A 20327-nucleotide genomic window follows, 5' to 3' on the forward strand; every position below is an offset into this window, starting at 1 on the left:
GCAAACAGCGTGCAGACAAGGTTGTAGCTTTGATTTGTCCTTTCAGCAAATATGTGGTGTGCACCCACTGGATGCCACACACACTCCCGGGCCTTGGACACATCAGTGAACCAAAGGGGAAAGCTCCTTCCCCACGAGGACTTACATTCTGGTGGGTTCAGACAGACACTGAACAATGGACACAAATCAGTGAATTAGAGTGTGCTACAAGACAGCTGATCCTGGGGAAGACAGAAGAGGGTCAGAGTGAGGGGTGCGCAGCCTGGGGGCAGATAGATCCTCTGAGAGAGGAGGGGAGGGCAGCCAGGGGAGGGCCCAAGAGCAAGACACCCTACCTGCTCCTCTGTGAGTTGTCGTGGAGACCAAGAAGGTGGGGCTCAAGGGGCACTCAGGTGAGAGAGGAGAGAAAACATGCCTTGGAGTGAGCTGCATGGGATGGGGACTGACAGTGGGTGCCAGGCTACTGTGGGTTGCCCCATGCTGGCTGGGACTGGGGGAGGAAGGGCCCCCCCTGGAAGGTAAAAGGAGGGGTGGCATGATACAGGAGGGGGACCCGTCTGAGTTGGAGGGAGGAGGCGAGTGGCCTGGCCAGGACAGAGGGTGTCTGGCAGCAGCACAGTGAATGCTGAAGCAGATAAGAGTGGAGGCCACGGGCAGCCAGGGTGGTGGCCTGGGAGACTGTGGGGTGGGGGTAGGGGTCCTTGCCGGGATGGGCCTGCTCCTGTGCAGGAGGTGCTTTGAGCACATGAGCTCCCCCAAGCTCTGTGAGGCTTCTTTTGGCTGAAGGCTGGTGTGGCAGAGAGTGGGGAGAGAAGTGGGGATGGTGAGAACGATGGGTCTTCTGCAGTCTTTGTCCTGATGGGAGGGGCAGGGAAGCGGAGGGGTTGTGGGGTTTAGAGAATCCTCACCTTCAAGGGTGGGGCTGGGTCAGGGAGTGGGGCAAGGGCAGGCAAAGGGTGGCATTGCCGGGGAGGTGGAATCTGGCGGACCTACTGAGGAGGGGGAGGCAGGGGCTTCTCGGGAGGACGAGGAGCAAGGGGTCTTTTGGTCTCAACAAAATGAAGGGCAAAGACAACCCCAGTCCCTGGGGCTCCTCCTTAAAACCACCAAGTTGCGGAGATGAAAGGACCAATGTGGGTAAAGTGCTTCTGACTATTGTTATTTTTGCTGTTTGCTGGGGTGGTGGTGGGAGTGTGGCAGGCTTGGAATTCGTTCATTTTGTGCCCATCCGGTGTGCCAGGCACTTGGCAGAACCACGGCTGAGCAAGGGCTCTGGTGGTACCCAGGGCACAACCAGGCCCAGCGGAGCCTGGAGATCAGGAGTCTGTTGGTCGCTGGTCTGCAGAGATGTGAGGTTTCCTCTCGGCAGCCACAGCACAGGACTCGAGTGGGACTGCTGGACTCACCCAGAACAGTGGGGTGACAGGGGAGTCATGGGGAGGACAGGGGTCCCTGTGAGGTCCAGGCTGGGTGGGCAGGGCAGAGTGTGGCTATCCAGGACACGGGCAGGTTTGCAGGGACAGGTCGGGGGAATCTCAGGCTGCTTTGAGTCTGGTTGTGGGGACAGGGGCAGGCTCCTCCCTTCAGTGCCATCAGGAATCAAGGACTCTGGTGAGTGTGTCCATGGCCTTGCCACCAGCCAGTGGGACAAAAGGCAGGTCCCCAGAGGCTGTGGTGAGAGGAGTAGGGGAGGACAAAGAGGGGCAGGTGGGGCAGCTCTGGGGTGAGCAGAGAGTTGGGGGCGTTGGTGACTTGGGGAGGGAAGATACAGGGCAGGAAGGTGGAGACGTGAGAGAAGCCAGGAAGCACTGGCTTCCTCTCTCCAGGGCTTGGCTGCAGGAAACCCAGCCCTCCTGCTTTCCAAGGTGCTTCCTGCAGATAAGTGGGCTTCCGACTGCCCCTTCCTGCTGCCCCCTTTCCCCACCCCTCCCATCCTGCCCAGCCCCCAGGGGATCCTCAGCTTCCCTACTCAGGCCAGGCCAGTGGCCTTGGGAAGAGCCTGGAGGGGGCTGGTGGGAGATCTGGCCATCCTGGGGCCACACTTCCCGGCAGGGAGCATCCGCCCAGGCTTCGGGAGAAAGCAGGGCCAGACCCACAGACAACGCTGGAGATTCGTCTCTGTGGGGTCAGTGGAGTCCTGGGAAGCAGAGCTTTCTCCTGAAGGGTGTGTGTGTGGGGGAAGGGAGAGCCGGGGTTCCCTCCGGGGTTGGTGCGGTCCTGGGGAAGGGTGTTTTGAGGGCCGAGCGGTGGGTACCGGGGGAGGGGCTTTGTGGCCGGCAGGTAGAAGTCACGGTGGCTCTAGCGGGAAGGGGTGTCAAGCACGGGTCAGTGTGGGTTCATTCAAGTTTATTCCTGGGACGCTCAGGGGACTGGGCTACTGTGATCAGGCGGGTGGGGCTGGGCTCAGGGGCTGTGTTCTACCAGGAGCCAGCGGGTGTCCCCAACCTGGGTTGTTCTGTGAAGGTCATCACTGTGTCCTGGGTGAGGGTGAGCGTCGGCGGGCAGGGTCAGCGCCTGTTTCTTGTTGGGGGGCAGTAACGGCACGTTGGGGGACTTCAGTTGTCAGGGACTCTTTCTCAGGAGATCAGAGACATTCGTGGTTCAGGGGCTGCGCTTAGCTCCCGGGGACCCTGGGGCCACAGGGTTTACAGCACGGGAGTTTCCGAGAGGCTTATCAGTGTTAGGGGGGGGCTGACATGCTCCAATCGGGCGGTGGTGCCTGAGCTAGTTTCCTTACTGCGCTCCCCTCTCCTCCGCCCACTCATCACCCCTCCCGCGTTGCCATGACAACGAGTAAAACTAAAATTCACTTCCCCTTTGCAGGTGGAAACTGGTAGCGCCCCCTCCCCTAAGCCCTTCCTCATAGGTCGCGCCCCCATCCTGTCGTCTCTAAGGTGACGGGGAAGGGGGTGACAGGCGGTTGATCCAGACTGACCAGGGGGCCTGGAGAGGGGGGACAAGGACAGGAGGGCCTCAGAGTGCAGAGCGAACTCCCCAAACTCTGGTAGGGGCGGGGGAGCCGCGCTGCAGGCCACTCGGCGTGGTCGTCATGGTTGAATCTTAGGGTTAATCAGCTCCGGCTGCCGGAGAGCGCCTGGCCCTCCGCGGCCCCGAGGTGCCCCCGCCGGTCCCACCCCCAGGGCTGGACCCCGTCATCTCCCGGGCCTCCACCGGGGTGGGATGGGAGGTCGGTGGAGTGGAGGAGAAGCTGCCATCTCCGGAAATTAATTCTGTCTTTCTCTCCCCTCCCTGCCCTGCCTCAGCCCTGGTGCCCACGGCGGCCCCCATCCCCGCTCCAGGACCCCCCTCGCCACCGCATTCTCCCCGGCGGTCCGCGGACGCTCGCCCGCCCGTCCGCAGCCGAAGGGCGGTGCGGCCCTCGCTGCTCAGCCACTCCCCCAGCCGCGAGGCCTAGGGCTCCCCACGCCCCCGGCGCAGCCCCCAGGGAACCCGCCCAGGGGCTCGGCCCCGGCCCCGGCCCCCCGCACTAGCCTTCGCACCTCGCCCCGGGACCCCGCGCGGGGCCCCCAGCCCTCCCGGTCCCCAACGCGGGCGCGGCCCCAAGCCGCCCCCGCTTCCCTCCCGGCTCAGGCCCCCTCCCCCCGCCGCCCCCGCCCCCGGGGAAGGCAGGCGCCGCGCTGAGCCGGGGCCGATGCAGCTGAGCCGCGCCGCCGCCGCCGCCGCTGCCGCCGCCGCCGCCGCCCCTGCGGAGCCCTCGGGGCCGCTGCCCCCCGCGCCGGCCCCGGCCCCGGTCCCCCCCGGCCCCTTCCCGCGCAGCGCGGCCGACGGGGCTCCGGCGGGGGACCAGGGGGGGCCGGGGCGCCGCGCGGAGCCCCCGTGTGCCCCGCTCCTGGCCGCAAGCAGCCCCGGCCCCGGCCCCTGCGCGGGGATGGACGGCCCCGGGGCCAGCGCCGTGGTCGTGCGCGTCGGCATCCCGGACCTGCAGCAGACGGTGAGCCCCGTCGCCGCGGAGCCGGCAGCGCCCCCGCGCACCCGCCCGCGCGCTCAGAGTCGGGCGCTGGAGACCCCAGACCCGCGGCTACTCACCCCTCCCCCGCCGCCTCCGCCGGGACCCTCCCCATCGCCAGGGGCGTGGCCTGGGAAGCACCGCCCCCGGGGCGGGCCCTCGCCTGCTGGACGCGGAGGCTAGGGGTCCGCCGCGTGGTCTCCGGAGCCCCGGACACCCGCAGGGCCCCAGGGACTCCGTGCCCAGCGCCGGGCCGGGCGGGGCCCATCCGCGCTCGTCGGCGCCGAGCTCATGAACCCGCTCCGCCGCAGAAGTGCCTGCGCCTGGACCCAGCCGCACCCGTGTGGGCCGCCAAGCAGCGCGTGCTCTGCGCCCTCAACCACAGCCTCCAGGACGCGCTCAACTATGGGCTTTTCCAGCCGCCCTCCCGGGGCCGCGCAGGCAAGTTCCTGGACGAGGAGCGGCTCCTGCAGGACTACCCGCCCAACCTGGACACGCCCCTGCCCTACCTGGAGGTGAGCAGCCGGCCGGGGCGCGCGGCAGGGGGCGGAGGAGAGCGCGCAAGGCGCGACCACCGAGCTCCGTGACACCAGCAGCGAAGGCACACTGACGGAGGAGTTAGTGTGGGAGTGGTGGGGGGCTGTGTGCGGTGTCTGCAGCGTGTGCGGTGTGAGCAGCGTGCACTGCGCATGGTGCGCCAGGAGCGGCGTGTAGTGCGCGCAGTCAGCAGCAGCATAGGCAGTGGGAACGCAGCGTGGTTCAGGAGTGAGTGCCCAGAGGGTATGTGGGGTGAGTCAACGCGTTATCTAAGTGCGCCTCTGCCCCCTGGAAGCAGACGGGTCCAAACTCGTTTGCAGTTGAGTGCCCTGTCAGGCATCGGGACACAGACTCTTAGTTTGGGAGGCAAAGCAAGTACAGCGAGCATTGAAATAAACATCATGGTAGCTGAGCTCAAAGTTGGCTTGGCCTCCGTCGTGGCACAGGAAGTAAGGTCATTCCTGCTTAGAGTGGGTGTCTAGGAAGGTGAGCCTGGACCAGCGTCATGGAAGAGGAGTGGGACTTCCCATGGAGTCTCAGGGATGGGAATGAGGCAGCAAGGGCCTTGTAGGCCACAGGACAACTAGGCATGCATCACATTTGAGCTTGCACTGGCTCTGTGTCGTTGGTAATGTGTATGGGGTTTGTGTGGCTGGCACGGAGGAGTTCTGTTACCGAGGCTGGCTGAGCAGTGTAAGGTCTGTGCGGCAGGGTGAGCAAATGCGATGCATGCCTAGTTGCCCGGTTTGGTGCATTCACTCACTCAGCCCAGGTGGGTGCCTCTTTTCCCCTTTACCTGAGCAGTTTCGATACAAGAGGCGAGTGTATGCCCAGAACCTCATCGATGATAAGCAGTTTGCAAAGCTTCACACAAAGGTAAGGAGGCAGCCGTGGGGAGGGGACTCCAGAGGTTACCTCCTGCCATGGCCAGTGTTCCCCCACCCCAGCCTTGACTAGTTTTGTGATATAAAAAATATCCTTTAAAAATTCCCTTCTTGAACAAGTAGTGATTTTACAGCATCTTACTAAGCTGATGGACAGTGACTAATGGGGTATGTGGGGGGGACTTGGTGAAGGGGGGAGTCTAGTAAACATAATGTTCCTCATGTACTTGTAGATTAATGATACCAAAAAAAAATTCCCTTCTTGAGACCCTTCACCTGCTTCCACCCTAGCTTGGGGCCCAGAATGGACATTAGGGGCTGCGGAAGGGCTAGGGGCATGCAGACTCTGGGCACCATGGGTGTGGGGTGGGCTGTCTGGTCATAGGTTCCCATCAGATCAGACTCTCGCTGGCCCACCGTAGGGGGTAGAGTGCGACGGGCATGGTGAGAATTTGGTGGGAGAGGGGTGAACAGGCATCTGATGTAGGCAGAGGGGGTTCCACCTGTGCTGGTCCCACGAAACGAGGCATCACACTGATTTTCTCCTGAGACTCTTCTCATCCCATTTTGCAGATGAAGATACTGAGTCCCAGAGAAGTTTGGTGACTTGCTCAGAACTGTGCAGCCAGTGAAGCTGGGGCTGAGCCCAGATCTGTCTGACCCTGGCACCTGTGCCCAGGTTCCAGCCAGTGGGCATTTGCTTGCTGCAAACTTTGATGACAGTTTCTGGAGCTGAGGAAAAGGGTCTGAGCACTATCACCCCTGTGCTCAGTGTCCTCTCTGTGACACTGGTACCCAGGGCCCGTGGTCAGAGGCCGTGGCTCTGTGGCTGGGCAGAGACTACTGTGGAAAGGTCCCCTCTCTGCTGGCTGTGGTGCCTGTCACCCTGGGTTCATCCCATAGTTACCTCTCCTCCAAAACTGTCTTCAGTGACCTGCAGGTCCCTGGTGCCTCTTGACCTTCAGTGAGTCCCACTTGCTTTTAGGATGAATTTCAGCTCCTTAGCACGGCCCTGTGTTCCTGCCTGCCTGGGTGCTGGCCAGTCCCTACTGTCACACTGCCCACCCTGGGTCTGCTGAGGGCTTTTCTCCTGATCAGGAGCACCCTCCCTCCTGTTCACTGCCCTGAAACACCTGAGGAGGCCACCTCCTGTGGGGAGGCTCCTGTTTTGGATGCACTTCGAGTGTTTCTAGAAGGTGTGGGGCACGCAGCCTCTGTAGTGTGAGCAGGGGCTCAGTGAGGATAATGCATGGCTGGGTGAACGAATGAACAGTCCGAGGGTGTCACAGGAGGGGCCCCTGGGGTGGGAAGGACCGTTGGGTGGGAGTGTGCCACTGGGGGTGTGTGCTGAGGGTGGCAGTCTACCGTGGGAAGATGGGCCGCAGAAGGAACAGGCCACTGTGGCAGTGATGGGCACGTGGGTTGCTGTGGGGTGGGCTCCTGCCTGGGCAGCTGTGAGTTCTTCAGGCTCGGTCGCCAGGGCTGGGGAGAGGAGCCAGGGTAGTGGCTGAGGTTGGGGTAGTACTTGCTCACTTGCAGGGCATGGCCAGGGCAACCTGGCCTTGAGGAGGGGCTGGCTGGGCTCAGGTAACAGCTGTGGGCTTAGGACATAGGGGACTTCAAGCAGCATGTGGGCTTCATGGGGCTGGGATCAGGGTCATGGAGAGAATGCAGGGCTTAGTGTGGAATGGAGAGTGACAGGCCAAACTGAGGCGACAGATGTCCCACAGGTGGTCTTAGGCCCCAAGTCAGACCGAGGGGGCAGTAGGCATCCCCAGGTGGCCTGAGGTTACTCATGGAAGATGGGTGGTGGTCAGGTGGTGGAAGGATGACCAGGATGGCCGGTATTCCAGGCAAACCTGAAGAAGTTCCTGGACCACATCCAGCTGCACAACACTGACAAGGTGGCCCGCTTGCTGGACAGGGGTCTGGACCCCAACTTCCACGACCCTGACTCAGGAGGTGAGCAGCAGAGCGGGAAGGGGCATGGCCTTGGGATGGCTGGCGATATGACCTTCATCTGTCCCCCCAAACCCAGAGTGTCCTCTGAGCCTTGCGGCCCAGCTGGACAATGCCACAGACCTGCTGAAGGTGCTGAGGAACGGCGGCGCTCATCTGGACTTCCGCACTCGCGAGGGACTCACCGCGGTGCACTGCGCCACTCGCCAGCGGAATGCGGAGGCCTTGACGGTCAGCGCGGGTTGGCCTGGCCAGGGGGGGCGTTGCATGGCCCCGTAGGGGGAGGAGGCTAGGCCCGGCTCAGTGCTGAGGCTCCTCGTCCTCAGACCCTGCTGGACCTGGGCGCTTCGCCTGACTACAAGGATAGCCGTGGCCTGACACCCTTGTACCACAGTGCTCTGGGAGGTGGGGACGCCCTCTGCTGTGAGCTGCTTCTCCATGACCATGCTCAGCTGGGGACCAATGATGAGAACGGCTGGCAGGAGATCCATCAGGTGGGCAGGGAGCGTGGGGGTGGGGAGTGCCAGCCTCTGTCTGGTGGGTGAGGTCCCGGGCTCTGTCTGTAAGACGGGGGTCCTGGGCTCTGGGACCCAGCAGCACCTGTTTCCTCAACCAGGCCTGCCGCTTTGGGCATGTACAGCATCTGGAGCACCTGCTCTTCTATGGGGCCAACATGGGGGCTCAGAATGCCTCAGGGAACACCGCCCTGCACATCTGTGCCCTCTACAACCAGGTGACTGCTTGTGTGTGCACAGGTGACCCTGTACAGCGACTACATGTGTGCATGCCTGGCTCTGTGTGTCACTCCAGGAGTGCACCTTCTGTGTCCTGCAGTGACCTACGGCCTTGTACCCTGCACGAGCACGTGTGTGAGTTGTGTGCTTCTGGGCCAGCTGGGACTTTTGTGTGTACACCTGACATTCCACGCTATGCATGCGTGTACTGAATGCATGGGTGGTGGTGTGCGCTGCCCTCTGTGTGTGAATGTGCTGTTGAACCTTGACCCCTCCTGCCAGCTGCCCTGTGGGGACCCCCTCTGACCCTCCCAACAGGAGAGCTGTGCTCGTGTCTTGCTTTTCCGTGGAGCCAACAGGGACGTCCGCAACCACAACAGCCAGACGGCATTCCAGGTACAGGAGCGGCCTCCAGGGTCCGGGGCTGCTGCCTCACCTTCCTGGACCTTGGTTCTTCCCCTGTGAGTGACCAGGGAGCTTCCTCTCCAGGACAGCCAGGGTGAGGTGGAGGACGTGGGCGGCCAGCACAGGGCCCGGCTCGGGTGGGTGCTCGCTCACGGCTCCCCCACCCACTTCTAGGGAGAGAGGAGGCCGTGGGATCCAGGGGCAGGGGAATAGGCTGGGGAGTGTAGAGGCCACACCAGTGGGGAGAGGGGGGGTCCTAGCCTCTAACCTAGTTTGCATGATGTTTCTGAACCTTTCTCCAGGCTGGGTTTGGTTCTTGGCACCAGGGTAACCAGGTGGACAAGTGTCCGTGTGGCCTGGGGCTTGTTGGGGACACTAGGGAGAATGTCCCTAGGACTTTTGGACCTTGGAGGGAACAGGGACTCTGTTCTCAGTGAGAGCAAGGGCCTTCAGAGGTCTGCGGAGACACGGGGAGAACAGGTCAGCCATTGCGGTGTCCAGTTGGGGATGGAGGTAGCAGTGGGCAGGTCTGGGAGGAATAGATGCTTGAGCAAGGAAGGGAGGAAGGAGAGTAACAGGTGTGCAGCAGGGCCAGACCGTGGCTGAGGTGGGAAGGATGGTGGGTGGGTGGGGCCATTAGGGGGGTAGGCAGGGGACTGGTGTGCCCCGGTTTGCCCGGGACTGCCCCAGGTTTAGCTCTGAAAGTCTCGTGTCCCAGAAAATCCCTCAGTCCTCAGCAGTCTAGGGCCTAGATAGGGGCCGGGGGCTGAGCCTGGGGTCCAGCCAAGGAACACCCCACACGGAAACCCGGGAAGGAGCCATGAGAGGCCAAGGGGCAGTGAGTCTGCTGCCGCCAAGACTCCCGTGCCCCCTTCCTCCCTAGGTGGCCATCATTGCAGGGAACTTTGAGCTTGCGGAGGTCATCAAGACCCACAAAGACTCAGATGTTGGTGAGTTCTGCCCAGCCCAGATTCCTACTGAATGTGCATTTGTGGGGTTATCAGGGACCCAGCAGGTACAGGGGTCAGTGGGGATGTCACAAAGGAGCCCAGTGCCCTGAGGCTTTTCCTGCAGTTCCCGCCCCCAGCCACACTTTGTTCAGGGTCCAGTAGTGGCCCCTGCAGCTGTGTGGAGTGTTGCTAAGGGGAGGGGGGCCTGTGTCCAGTGGACAAAAGGTCAAGGTGAGGGTCAAGGGCATGGCTGGGTTGGGGCTGAGGATTAGGGTCAGGGTCAGGGTCAGGGTCAGGGTTAAGGGCATGGTTAGGTCAGGGCAGTGGGTTGGGGCCAGTGCTAGCTTTAGGGACCAACTTGAGTTGAGGGTGGGGTTGAAGTTAGGGTCAAGGTTCATTTCCTGTTAGTTCATAATGGATCAGCAGGGGACATGGGTAGTGTACCTCACTGCTTAGAATAAGTGTATGCCTCACTATGACAAGATCACGTAAATGTACATGCACAGAGAACAAAACAGTGATGGGAATTCAAATGGGAAAGGACAACTGCTGTCTTGGGGCTGGACGCTCAGAGCTCTCAGCAGCCAGTGCATCGAGCGGAGCCAGTATCCATGTGACTCAGCATCCCAGAAGGAACACCAGGAGGTGCCATCTGGTCTCAACTGCAGGGCAGGGCACGGCTGTCACATCAGAGCCCAGGAGGTCCTCACCCACTCCAGTGCCCCACTGGTGTGGGACCTGTCTTGGAATCCTGCTGTCCTTCCTGTGTGGGGCTGCAGGATAGGGTGGGCCTCCACTCTTGGAAAGAGTATTTTCTGGCCAGAGGCCACCCCCTCCAGTCATCTGACCTCAGGGGGGCTCCCTTCCTGGCACCCTCTCTGTCCTAGATGGCTGTTTGGCCCATGGCTTTCTCTAGAACACAGCTCCTGAGCTCCCCTTTCTGCCCCATGTGTAGTATCCCCATGTTACAAAAAGCTTAAAGTGACAGTGGACAGCAAAGGGGTCTTGGTTCTAATGTGAGGTTATAGTGAGGGCTGGGGGTGAATTTTGGACTGAGGTTAATGTTAAGGTCAAGTTCATGTTTAAGGACCCTTCCTCTATAGAGTCTCCCCTGAACAGACCTCCCCATAATGAGGCTTGGAATCCAACCAGGGTCAGGGGATAGGGAGGCAGACCCCAGGCAGCTATAGCAGCCCCAGGGAGGCACCGGTGAGCACTTGATGGACGAGTGACGGAGCCAATGACATGGTGCAGGGCTGGGGTCCAGGTCTGGCTGGGGGAGAATTGAGCCAGTGAGGGTTTCAGTTAGGGTCTGCTTGGGGCTGGTGAGTGTTTTGCTGGTCATCAGCCTACAAGAACCCTGGTTTGTGGATGTGTGGGGTTCTCTTGTCTGCTTGTGATTGTCTGATCATGAGAAACTGCTTGGGACCTCTGTGCCTCAGTCTCTTGAGTAAAATAGGGTCTTTTACTGTTTTTTTGCCCCCTTCCTGCCTCTTCTCACGTTTGGGATTTGATTTTGTGGATCTGAGCTCTGGCAGGTGGCCTTGGTCCAGGGCTGATATGTAGTCCAGGCTGTGGGTCAAGAAGGCCCTGGCTGCCCCTTATCTCTATGATGTTGGCAGATGCTCGGGTTCCCAGGGCCACCGAATCAGGGCTTACTGTCTGACTGACACAGGATGTGTCACCTGGCTGGGCTTCACTTGCTGCTGCTGAGCCAGGTACAGAGCAGGCATCCAAGTCAGTTGGTCCCAAAGTGGTCATGGGCTCTGCTGCAAGGCCTCACCTGCTCAGTGTCACACATTCATGCAGATGACATAGCCGGGTGTGCCTGATCATGTATTTATGAGTATTTCCTATAAGCTGTTACCTGAATTTACTCTCAACAAACCCTAGTGAGTGGCAGTCCTTTTTTACAGGGGAGAAAACTGAGGCAGAGTATGTTAAAGCAGAGACTGTCTTCAGACCTGGGCAATCCAGAGGTCTCTCCTTGTCACCTCTACTCCGTCTGCACACATTCACTCCAAGGACTCTCCCTCAATGACAATCGAACGTTGCTATGGCCCACCATGGCTTGGGGACGCTGGGTGGGGCCTGCCCACAGAGGAGGAGGAGCCAAAGGGAGCTGCCCACCCACCCTCCTTCCCCTTCCTCCAGAAGGAGCCTGAAGGAGTGTTCTGGGAGGCTGGGATCTGTCACACTTCAGGGGGCATGACACCTCACAGCCTCTGGTCAGGTCCACCTGCCCCTTCAAGACTGACAGGCCCGAAGCAGGAGCCCCGTCCTGGGAGCCGCCACCTGTGCCTCCTCCTCTTTGCCTTCCTTGGGCCACCCTCTGGTCCACCTTCTTTCCTACTGTCCTTCATGCACAGGACCTGATGTCCCACGGTGCTTTTGAAGAGTGTCCTGGGGAAGTGCTTTTCACACTGCAGTGTGCATCTGAGTCACCCATAATCTTGTTAAATGACTATTCTGACTCAGGGTCTGGGTGGAGTCTGAGATTCTGTATTTCTAATGAGCTCTAGCTTCAAGGAGAGGCTGCTGGTGTGTGGCCCGTACTTTGTGTAAAAGTTGTCTAGAATAGTGTTTGGCAAATGATGCCTCATGGGCCAAATCCAGTCCTCAGTCTGCTTTTTTTGTTTTTAAATTGAAGTTTTAAAATTGAGGACTTAAATTTCACTTAAAATTAAATTCAAGTCACTTAAAATTAGTTGTTTTACATTGAATAATTCAGTGGTATTTCATACATTCACAATGTCATGCAACCAACTCTATTGAATTTTAAAACATTTCCATCACACCAAGAGGAACCCTATATACATTAAGCAATTACTCTGTGTTCCCTCTCCCTTAGGCCCTGTCAACTATAAACTTACTTTCTGTCTGTATGGATTTCCCTATTCTGGATATTTCATATAAATAGCATCATACAATATGTGACCCTTGGTGTTTGACTTCTTTCACTCAGCATGTTTTTGAACTTCATCCATATTGTTGGATATATCATTACTTCAGTCCTTCTCCTTTGTTTGTGTGTGTGACATTTTATTTATCCATTCATCCTTTGATGGATACTTGGGTTGTTCTACTTTTGGCTATTATCAATATTGCTGCTGTGAACATGTGTGAAATATATTTGAATACCTGTTTTCAGTTATTTGGCTTGTATGATAGTTCTATATTTAACTTCTGAAAAACTGCCAAATTGCTTCACACAATTTTACATTCCCACCAGTAATGTATGAAGGTTCTAAATTCCTCAAATCCTTGCCAACACTTGTTACTATGGATTTTTTTTTTTTTTGGTTATAGCCATTCTAGTGTGTGTGAGGTAGTATCTCATTGTCGTTTTGATTTGCATTTCCCTAATGGCTAATGATGTTAAGCATCTTTTCATGAGCTTATTGGCTGTTTGTATATATTTGAAGAACTGTCAAGTACTTTGCTCATTTTTTATTTGCTTATAGAATGAGTTAGGAAGTGTGCCTTTCTCTTCTATTGTGTGGAAGAGTTTGAGAAGAATTAGTGTTAATTTTTCTTTAAGTATTTGGTAGAATTCATTAGTGATATTATCTGATTTGGACTTTTCTTTGTTGAGAGACATGACTACTGATCCAATTTCTTAGCATGTTATAGGTCTGTTGAGATTTTCTGTTTCACCTTGAGTTCTAGGAATTTGTGTTTTTACAGAGATTCGTCCATCTCAGGTAACTTATCTAATTTGTTGGCATATGATTATTCAAAGCGTTATCTTAGATTCCTTTTTAATTCTAAAATGTCAGTATTAATGCCTGAAATTTCATCTCTGATTAGATATATTTGTGTCCCTCTTCTTTTTTTTTTCTTAATTTAGAAAAAAGTTTGTCAATTTTGTTGATATTTTCAAAGAAACAACTTTTGGTTTCTCTATGTATTTCTATTCCCTGTTTCATTTATCTCTGTCTAATGTTTATTATTTCCTCCCTTATGCTAGCGTTGGGTTTGGGTTTCGTTTGCTTCTCTTTTTCTATTTCCTTAAAATATGCAATTAGGCTATTGATCTGATACCTCCATCCCTTAATGTAGGCTTATAGCTATAAATTAGTCTCCTTAGTACTGCTTTTGCTTCATCCGATAAGTTTTGGTGTGTTGTATTTTTGTTTTCATTTCTTAAAGTGATTTCTAATTTTTCCTGTGATTTTCATTTTGACACCTTGGTTGTATAAGATTGTGTTAATGTTCATGTATTTCTGAATTTTCCTGTTTTTTTCTGTTCTTGATTTCCACCTTCATTCTGTTGTGATTGGAGAACCTACGTCATAATATGTCGGTCTTTTAAAATTTATAGAGACTTGTTTTGTGGCCTCTCCTCTATCCTGGAGAATGTCCCATGTGCACTTAAGAATAATGTGTATTCTGCTTTTGTTCTATGGAGTGTTCTATATGTTACATCTGTTAGGTCTAATTGGCTCAAGTCTTTGATGACTTTATTGATCTGCTCCCTAGATGTTCTGCCCATTACTGAGAGTGGGCTATTGAAGGCTTAAATATAATTATAGAACTGTCTATTTATCTAAATGTGTCAATGTTTGTTTCATATATTTTGATGCTCTGTTGTTTGGTGCATATATGTTAATAATTGGTAATTTATTTGATGAATTGACACTTTTGTCAATATACAATGTCCTTTTCTGTCTCTTGTAACATTTTTAATCTTTAAATGTTTTGTCAGATATTAATACAGCTACTTAGATATTTTCTGGTTACTATTTACATAAAATATCTCCTTTTATCCTTTTATTTTAAACCTGCTTGTGTCTTTGGATTGAAAGTGATTCTTTTGTAAATAGTGTATAGTTGGATCATGTTTTTAAAATCATCATCTGCTTTTTAAATAAAGTTTTATTGGAACTCAGCCACACCCATTTGCTTATACATTGTTTGTGGCTGTTTTTGTGCTACCTTGGCAGTGCTGATCCCTTGCAACAGAGATCATGGCTTGCCAAAGCCTGACATAGTTACTATTTGATTCTTTACAGAAATTTGTCGACCCCTGGTCTAGAAGGTCTTTAAAGTCTCTCTCGTCATAGTCGACTATAAATGGTCTTGTATAGCAGTAGTCTGGTGAGATTTGTCACATATGGCCTGTTCTGTCTCTTCTGAAGCCTGTGAAATGGGAAGTTCTGAGAGCAGATCTGAGCTCCCCAAGACCTCATTTCACTGACAGGAAGAGCAGGCTTCTATCCCTGAAGCTAGAGTTAGAAGCAGTTTTGGATGTAGCCCCCCAATGGTAGCTTCAGTCATAGGGTGGCTAACTGTCTTGGTTTGCCTGGGACTGACACAGTTCCTGGGACATAGCGTTTTAGTTTTGAAATCTGGAAATCCTGGGCAAACCAGTACAAGCTGGTCACCCTATCTGGCTGCTCATCTCACCTGTGCCCCCCCCCCCCATCCCCAGTGCCATTCAGGGAAACCCCCAGCTATGCAAAGCGGCGGCGGCTGGCTGGCCCCAGTGGCCTGGCCTCCCCTCGGCCCCTGCAGCGCTCAGCCAGTGACATCAACCTGAAGGGTGAGGTGCAGCCCGCAGCTTCTCCTGGACCCTCGCTGCGAAGCCTCCCCCACCAGCTGCTGCTCCAGCGACTGCAGGAGGAGAAAGATCGGGATCAGGATGGTGACCAAGAGAGTGATGTTGGTGGCCCTGCAGCAGGCAGGAGCAGCCAGAGCAAGATCAGGTAAGAGGGGGCTGGGAGGCCCTGGCAGGGCCTGGGTGAGTGGGGCGCTGGGACCCAAACCAGAAGTAACCAGCATGGGGAGGCAGGAAGAAGCCTAGTGAAACCTGGTAGATGTGTAGTAATGGGCTGAGGCTTGGGGTTGGGGATCTCCCAGGCCCCCAGATGGGCCTCCCTGGATGGGGAAGGGAGGAAGGTAAAATCCTGTGGACTGGGGCAGGCTCCCCGATGCTGATCCTTGGTTGGAGCTAGACTTGTCCTGAGAACAGTGGGCAGCTGAGGGAGCATGTTGTGGGAGATGTTCTGGTCAGGCTTGTGATTTAGAAAGGTCCCTGTGTGTCAGGGATGATGCAGGGCCGGGAGGAGACAGGGCTGGGTGGCATGTGGTGAGAGGTTAGGGAATGGGGCTTCTCCATGAAGGCTCCAAACCTATAGGTGACCCCTACCCTCTCCCCAAGGGGAGTCTCAGTCTTTACTCCACCCCTCCAGTCCTATACTTCTGACCGTGAGTGCAGGGACCCTGAGAACCAGGGACCTTTGAGTGACTTGGCACCCCAAGAACTTAGAAAGCCTGGGCTGGAGCCCCGCTGGCCTTCGTGAGCTACACAGTGGGCAGTGGAAGGGGGAGCACTGGGTCTGCAGATCAGATGTTCGGGGTCCAGTGCTGTCCTTGCACTTGCCAACGTGGGGCCTTGGACAGGTCAGCTAACCATTCTATGCCTGGGTTTCTCACAGTAAGGTAGGACTAATCCTGCCCACGCTGTTTCCTTTGGGACGCCTCCCAGGCCCTGGGTAGGTGGAGGGGAGTTTCCCTATTGTGCTGGTCCACAGCCAGCCATGAGCAGGGGGAGAAAACAGCAGTCACAGTGGTTTTCACTCCAGACAGGTCGACTCAGCAGCACGTGTGTGTCATCTTAACCTTGACCACATATGAGGCTGTGCTCTGTTAACACCGTTTTACAGACAGGGTCCTGATGCTCAGGTGGGCTAAGTGACTTGTCCAAAGTCACAGAGCTAGGAAGTAGAGCATTATGAGGCCCCAGGTAGACCCGAATTTTCTAAGCCTGAGTGTTCAGCACAGGGCTTGGGGTGCAGCAGATGTTTATAAAAGCCATTTCTTCCTCCGCCATTGTCCCTGCTCATGCAGCCTTGCTCTGCGATGTCTTTTCTCTCTCCATGTCTCTGCCCAGAGTCTAAGGCTGTCTGTCCTACCCCAAACCACTGTAGTTCTCCCCCAAAACGTTTGCATATCTCATGGATTTTCTAAGGGTGAGACGACCCAGTGGTGAGGAGAACAAACTTTGGGGTGTTCCAGTTTTCCAGAAGGGTTGCTCTTCAGCTGGGGCTGTGTGGATGCCCTACTTTCATTTATTTTTTCATATGTTCATTCATCCTTTCAGCAAACGGAAAATTAAGACTTGCTATGCTCAGGGCTCCAGCACACTGCTCTGTGGGGACAGTAGAATTATTATTATTTTTCTACAAACATTTAATAGGTGCCTAGGGTGCCAGATGCAGTAGAAGCTAATAGCAAGGCATTCAAAAGGTCTCAGAGCACATTGACAGCTGGGGCCTAGGGTTAAGAAGCAGTTGGGTGGGCAGTGATCCAGGTAAGGGGGCCTTCTGGTGAGTTGCCAGGAGGGGCTGAGGAAGTTTGGGGTACCATGGAGGGAGAGGGCCTGGAGGGGAGTGATCACCTTTGGTCAAAGGAGAGAACGTGGCATTGGAGCTGTGACTGGGAAGGTGTGGAGGGAGGTGGTAGCGCCCCCTAGTGCCCTTTTGGTAGAGCCTGGCATGGAGCCTCTAGCTGCCCAGCCCTCCCGCCCACCAAATGTGGCAGAGCCCTCGCCAGCATCACAGAGCAGGGCAGAAAAAGGTGGGTTTAGAGCAGAGAGACATTAACTTAGTAACTGGCCGGAGGAGCAGGATTAGAAGAGTTGAGGTGCTGGGAACAGCACTGTGAAGGGCCCGGAGGAGGGGCAGGAGGTACCCAACCTCGTGACTGGTGTAGCTGACTCCCAGGTCCCAGGGAGCTTGGCCCGGGAGTGTTGGTCTGGTCTGCCTAGGTACTTGGGAGCCACGGCCGCTTTCGAGCAGGCAAAGGTGGAGGAAGTGCCCAGGCTGGGGGAGCGGTCCCGGGAAGGTGGTCAGCACGGAGTGGGCATGGGCATCCGGGGCAGGTGTGAGGACACAGGGCCGGAGGGGCATTCACGCGTCCAGCGCTGGCCGGCGGTCAGGGTGTGGCGAGGCCAAGGCCCGGGCGGAGCGCGCCCGACCGTGACCCTGAAGCCCCCAGCGCCACTGGCTCGGCCCGACCCCTTTCGCCGCCCTCCCGCGCGGAGGCCCGGGGGAGCGGGGGGGCGGGGCTGGCCGCCGCCGCCCGCAGAGGGAGGAGCCGGGCGCGGGGGGGCGGGGCGCGCGGAGCGGCCGCGGCATGGAGCGAGCCCGGCGCGCCCGGGAGCGCAGCCCCGCGGCCCCCGAGCCCTGAGCGGGCGCGGCTCTGCGCTGGCGGGAGCGGGCCGGGCGCGGCGGCGCGGCCCATGGAGCGGCCCCGGGCCGGGCCCCCGGCGGGCGGGCGGGCGGCGGCGGCGGCGGGCGGCGGGCGGCGGGCGCTGCGGCGGCGGCTGCGGTGAAGCCGGCGGCGGGGCCGGGCCGCGCGCCATGGAGGCCCCGGGCGCCGGCTTCGCGTGCCCGCTGCCCCCCGGCATCGCGTCCGTCACCTACGTGTTCGTCTACAGCCCGAGCGGGCCCGGCGGCCCCGGCGGCCCGGGCCCCGCGCCCGGTCCCGGTCCGGCGCCCCCCGCGCCCCCCGCGCCGCCGCCCCGGGGCCCGAAGCGGAAACTTTACAGCGCCGTCCCCGGCCGCAAGTTCATCGCGGTGAAGGCGCACAGCCCGCAGGGCGAGGGCGAGATCCCGCTGCACCGCGGCGAGGCCGTGAAGGGTGAGGGGCGCCGGGGGCGGGGTCGCGGGGGGCGCGGGGCCTCCTGGGGCTGGCGAGCGCCCCTCTGGGAGGCACGGCCAGGGTGCTGCACCATCCAGAGGGGCTGATGCCATTTTGGGGGTCTCTACCGCTGGAGGTTTCCCTGGGAACTCTGAGCCTCTGTGGTCATTATGGGATGCATCTGCCACCAGGGATTCCGTGTATCACTGTGAAGGGCTCTGTGTCAGGGAGGGGTGTCTGCCTTTACGGGGTTCCTGTCGTGTGGGCCCCCAGCATTCCTCTGTCACTGGGTTTTCTGTGTCACCAGAGGCTCCGCTCTTCATGGGGGTGTTTCTGTGTCGTGATGGGGACTAGTGTCATTGGGGTTCATTGGGGTTCTGTGTGATTTTGAAGGACCCTATCCCATTAAAGAGCATCGAATTACGGGGTTCTTGTGTCACTTCTGGGATTTCTTCTGTGGAAATCCTTGCAATATGTGGGCCTTTGGGCCATTGTAGGTGATGTCTATGCCTGTTATGTGGCTGTCTTGTGTGTCATGAGGGTTTCTGTTACCAGGGCTGTATTCTGATAGGATCCTGTGCCATGAAACTCCTCTCATTATGAGGATCTCTGTCTTCATTGGGATCCTGTCCTCATGGGTGCCCTGTGTCCATGGGAACCCGAGGAAGAAACAGTTAAGGGTCACCCTTTCTTGGTCCATCTTGTGGCTGATCCCCCAGCCACAGCACAGTGACCCTGAGCTCTTGGCAGTGACCCCTGGGTTGGGCTACATAGCAAGTATGGGGGTTGGTTCAGGAGGTGGGAGGAGAGGGGTCAGCTGGGAGGGCAGGAGCAGGACTGTGGCCCTGCCTCTGCCCCTGTCCCCCACATGCCCATCTGGTGCTGTGCACATCTGTCTGTTTCTCTCTTCTGTGTGGATCCCAAAATCTTCCCAGGGAAAAAGCCAGGAGGATTAAGGAAGGGAAGAGGGGAAGGAGTGAAGGGGTGAGGGGCGGGTGGGCAGAATCTCAGCCTGAGGTGGTGGGGATGGTGGGGTGTGGAGATGGGCTTCCTGCTACCATGTTACCCTGTCACCTGACAGCCTGTCTGGCTTCTGTCCCTCCAGTGCTCAGCATTGGGGAGGGCGGTTTCTGGGAGGGGACTGTGAAAGGCCGCACGGGCTGGTTCCCGGCCGACTGCGTGGAGGAGGTGCAGATGAGACAGTATGACACACGACATGGTAAGTGACCCCCACATCTCCTGGGTCTTGCTTCCCTTTGGTTCTCCCTCTGGGTCTTGCTTTCCTACTTCCAGCTACCTTTTGGTCTTGCTTGAAGCTAAATGCACTTGGATATTCACAGAGAAAAAACTAGAGTAAACTCAAACACACGTTTGGAGTGGATGCAAAGTTGTACACACAGACACACAGCTGCACACACTCCACATCTACTTCTGAGCAGATGTGTGTGACTGGATGCTTCACAGCAGTGGAGACACGTGTGATGTGCCCGTGGGACGTGCATGTATGACCACAGTTAGTCTGTGGTCCTGCATGTGGCTCCCAGTGCCCATAATCCCCCACAACACTGTCATCACAGAAATACTGGGTGTTCGAAGTGTGAGATTCCTATATGGCTGGCAGACAAGTAAAGAGGTCAGTGTGAGAAAAGAGGCGCCTTTCCAAAGTAGACAGATTGTCCGAGTGGGCAGTGCACAGAGGCCTGAACCAGCCAAGAGGAAATGAGGCCAGCTGGGCCCAGAGGGGCTGTCGTGGGTATCCTGGGGCCAGGATGGTCAGAGGGCAGCAGGTGGGGGATGGCTGCGTCCTCAGCCTGCAAGGAGGATGTGAGCGTGAAGGCTGGAACTCCGCGGGCCGGGAAGAAGGGCGAGCAGTCTTGGTCTGATCCTGCTGACAGCCTGGGTACCCAGGAAGGGCCACTCTGGGTGTTGGGGTCTGAGGTGGTCCTGCCCATGGAAAGGAGGAGCTGGCTCTTTTGAGGCTCCCAGGCCATGGTTGGCTGTGTGTCTGGGATATACCCTTGCAGGGACTACTCTAGAGTCAGTCCTTGTAAGGAGACCCCCAGATGCACAAGTGTTATTTCTGGCTTGGATCGCTGGTGGGCAAGAGAGCCCTCCTGACTGGTGGCCATTGGTGGTCCCAGTGATGTGTCTGGACCAAGCTGTACATGTTCCTCCCTCTGCACATGAAGGTCCAGGCTTTCTGTGATCCTTTGCCCTGGGCTGCCCGCCCCCCGTGGCCTGGACA

The 20327-nt window shown here is 57.1% G+C and overlaps 1 protein-coding gene and 1 long non-coding RNA gene across 10 annotated transcripts in view; one reads left to right on the forward strand and one right to left on the reverse strand.

Annotated features, from left to right (window-relative positions):
* The first annotated feature begins 1763 nt into the window (after positions 1-1763).
* SHANK3 (SH3 and multiple ankyrin repeat domains 3) overlaps positions 1764-20327 on the forward strand; it is a 47775-nt gene continuing 29211 nt past the window's right edge. For 2 of the 9 annotated variants that reach the window (XR_012121700.1, XM_073214124.1), the window contains exons 1-13: positions 1768-2125; positions 3264-3952; positions 4279-4482; positions 5309-5380; positions 7242-7350; positions 7427-7578; positions 7674-7841; positions 7964-8080; positions 8400-8477; positions 9370-9436; positions 14871-15144; positions 17880-18082; positions 19188-19301. Coding sequence is in view for 8 of the 9 variants with exons in the window: in XM_073214124.1 (XP_073070225.1) it covers positions 3653-3952; positions 4279-4482; positions 5309-5380; positions 7242-7350; positions 7427-7578; positions 7674-7841; positions 7964-8080; positions 8400-8477; positions 9370-9436; positions 14871-15144; positions 17880-18082; positions 19188-19301 (1858 nt within the window). In the remaining variant the exon portion in view is untranslated. Of the gene's footprint in view, positions 2165-2984; positions 3005-3263; positions 3953-4278; positions 4483-5308; positions 5381-7241; positions 7351-7426; positions 7579-7673; positions 7842-7963; positions 8081-8399; positions 8478-9369; positions 9437-14870; positions 15145-17879; positions 18083-19187; positions 19302-20327 lie in introns of those variants that run through there. The other 7 variants (XM_037006632.2, XM_073214125.1, XM_037006631.2 and 4 more) reach the window with 6 other exon arrangements.
* On the reverse strand, positions 2340-4271 carry LOC140843676 (uncharacterized). Its single transcript, XR_012121703.1, has 2 exons — positions 4048-4271; positions 2340-2571 (listed from the first exon to the last, which is right to left on the reverse strand). It is a non-coding gene; the product is annotated as an uncharacterized lncRNA (long non-coding RNA).

Source organism: Manis javanica, chromosome 10 (genome assembly GCF_040802235.1).
Source record: "Manis javanica isolate MJ-LG chromosome 10, MJ_LKY, whole genome shotgun sequence".
NCBI classification, from domain to species: domain Eukaryota; kingdom Metazoa; phylum Chordata; class Mammalia; order Pholidota; family Manidae; genus Manis; species Manis javanica.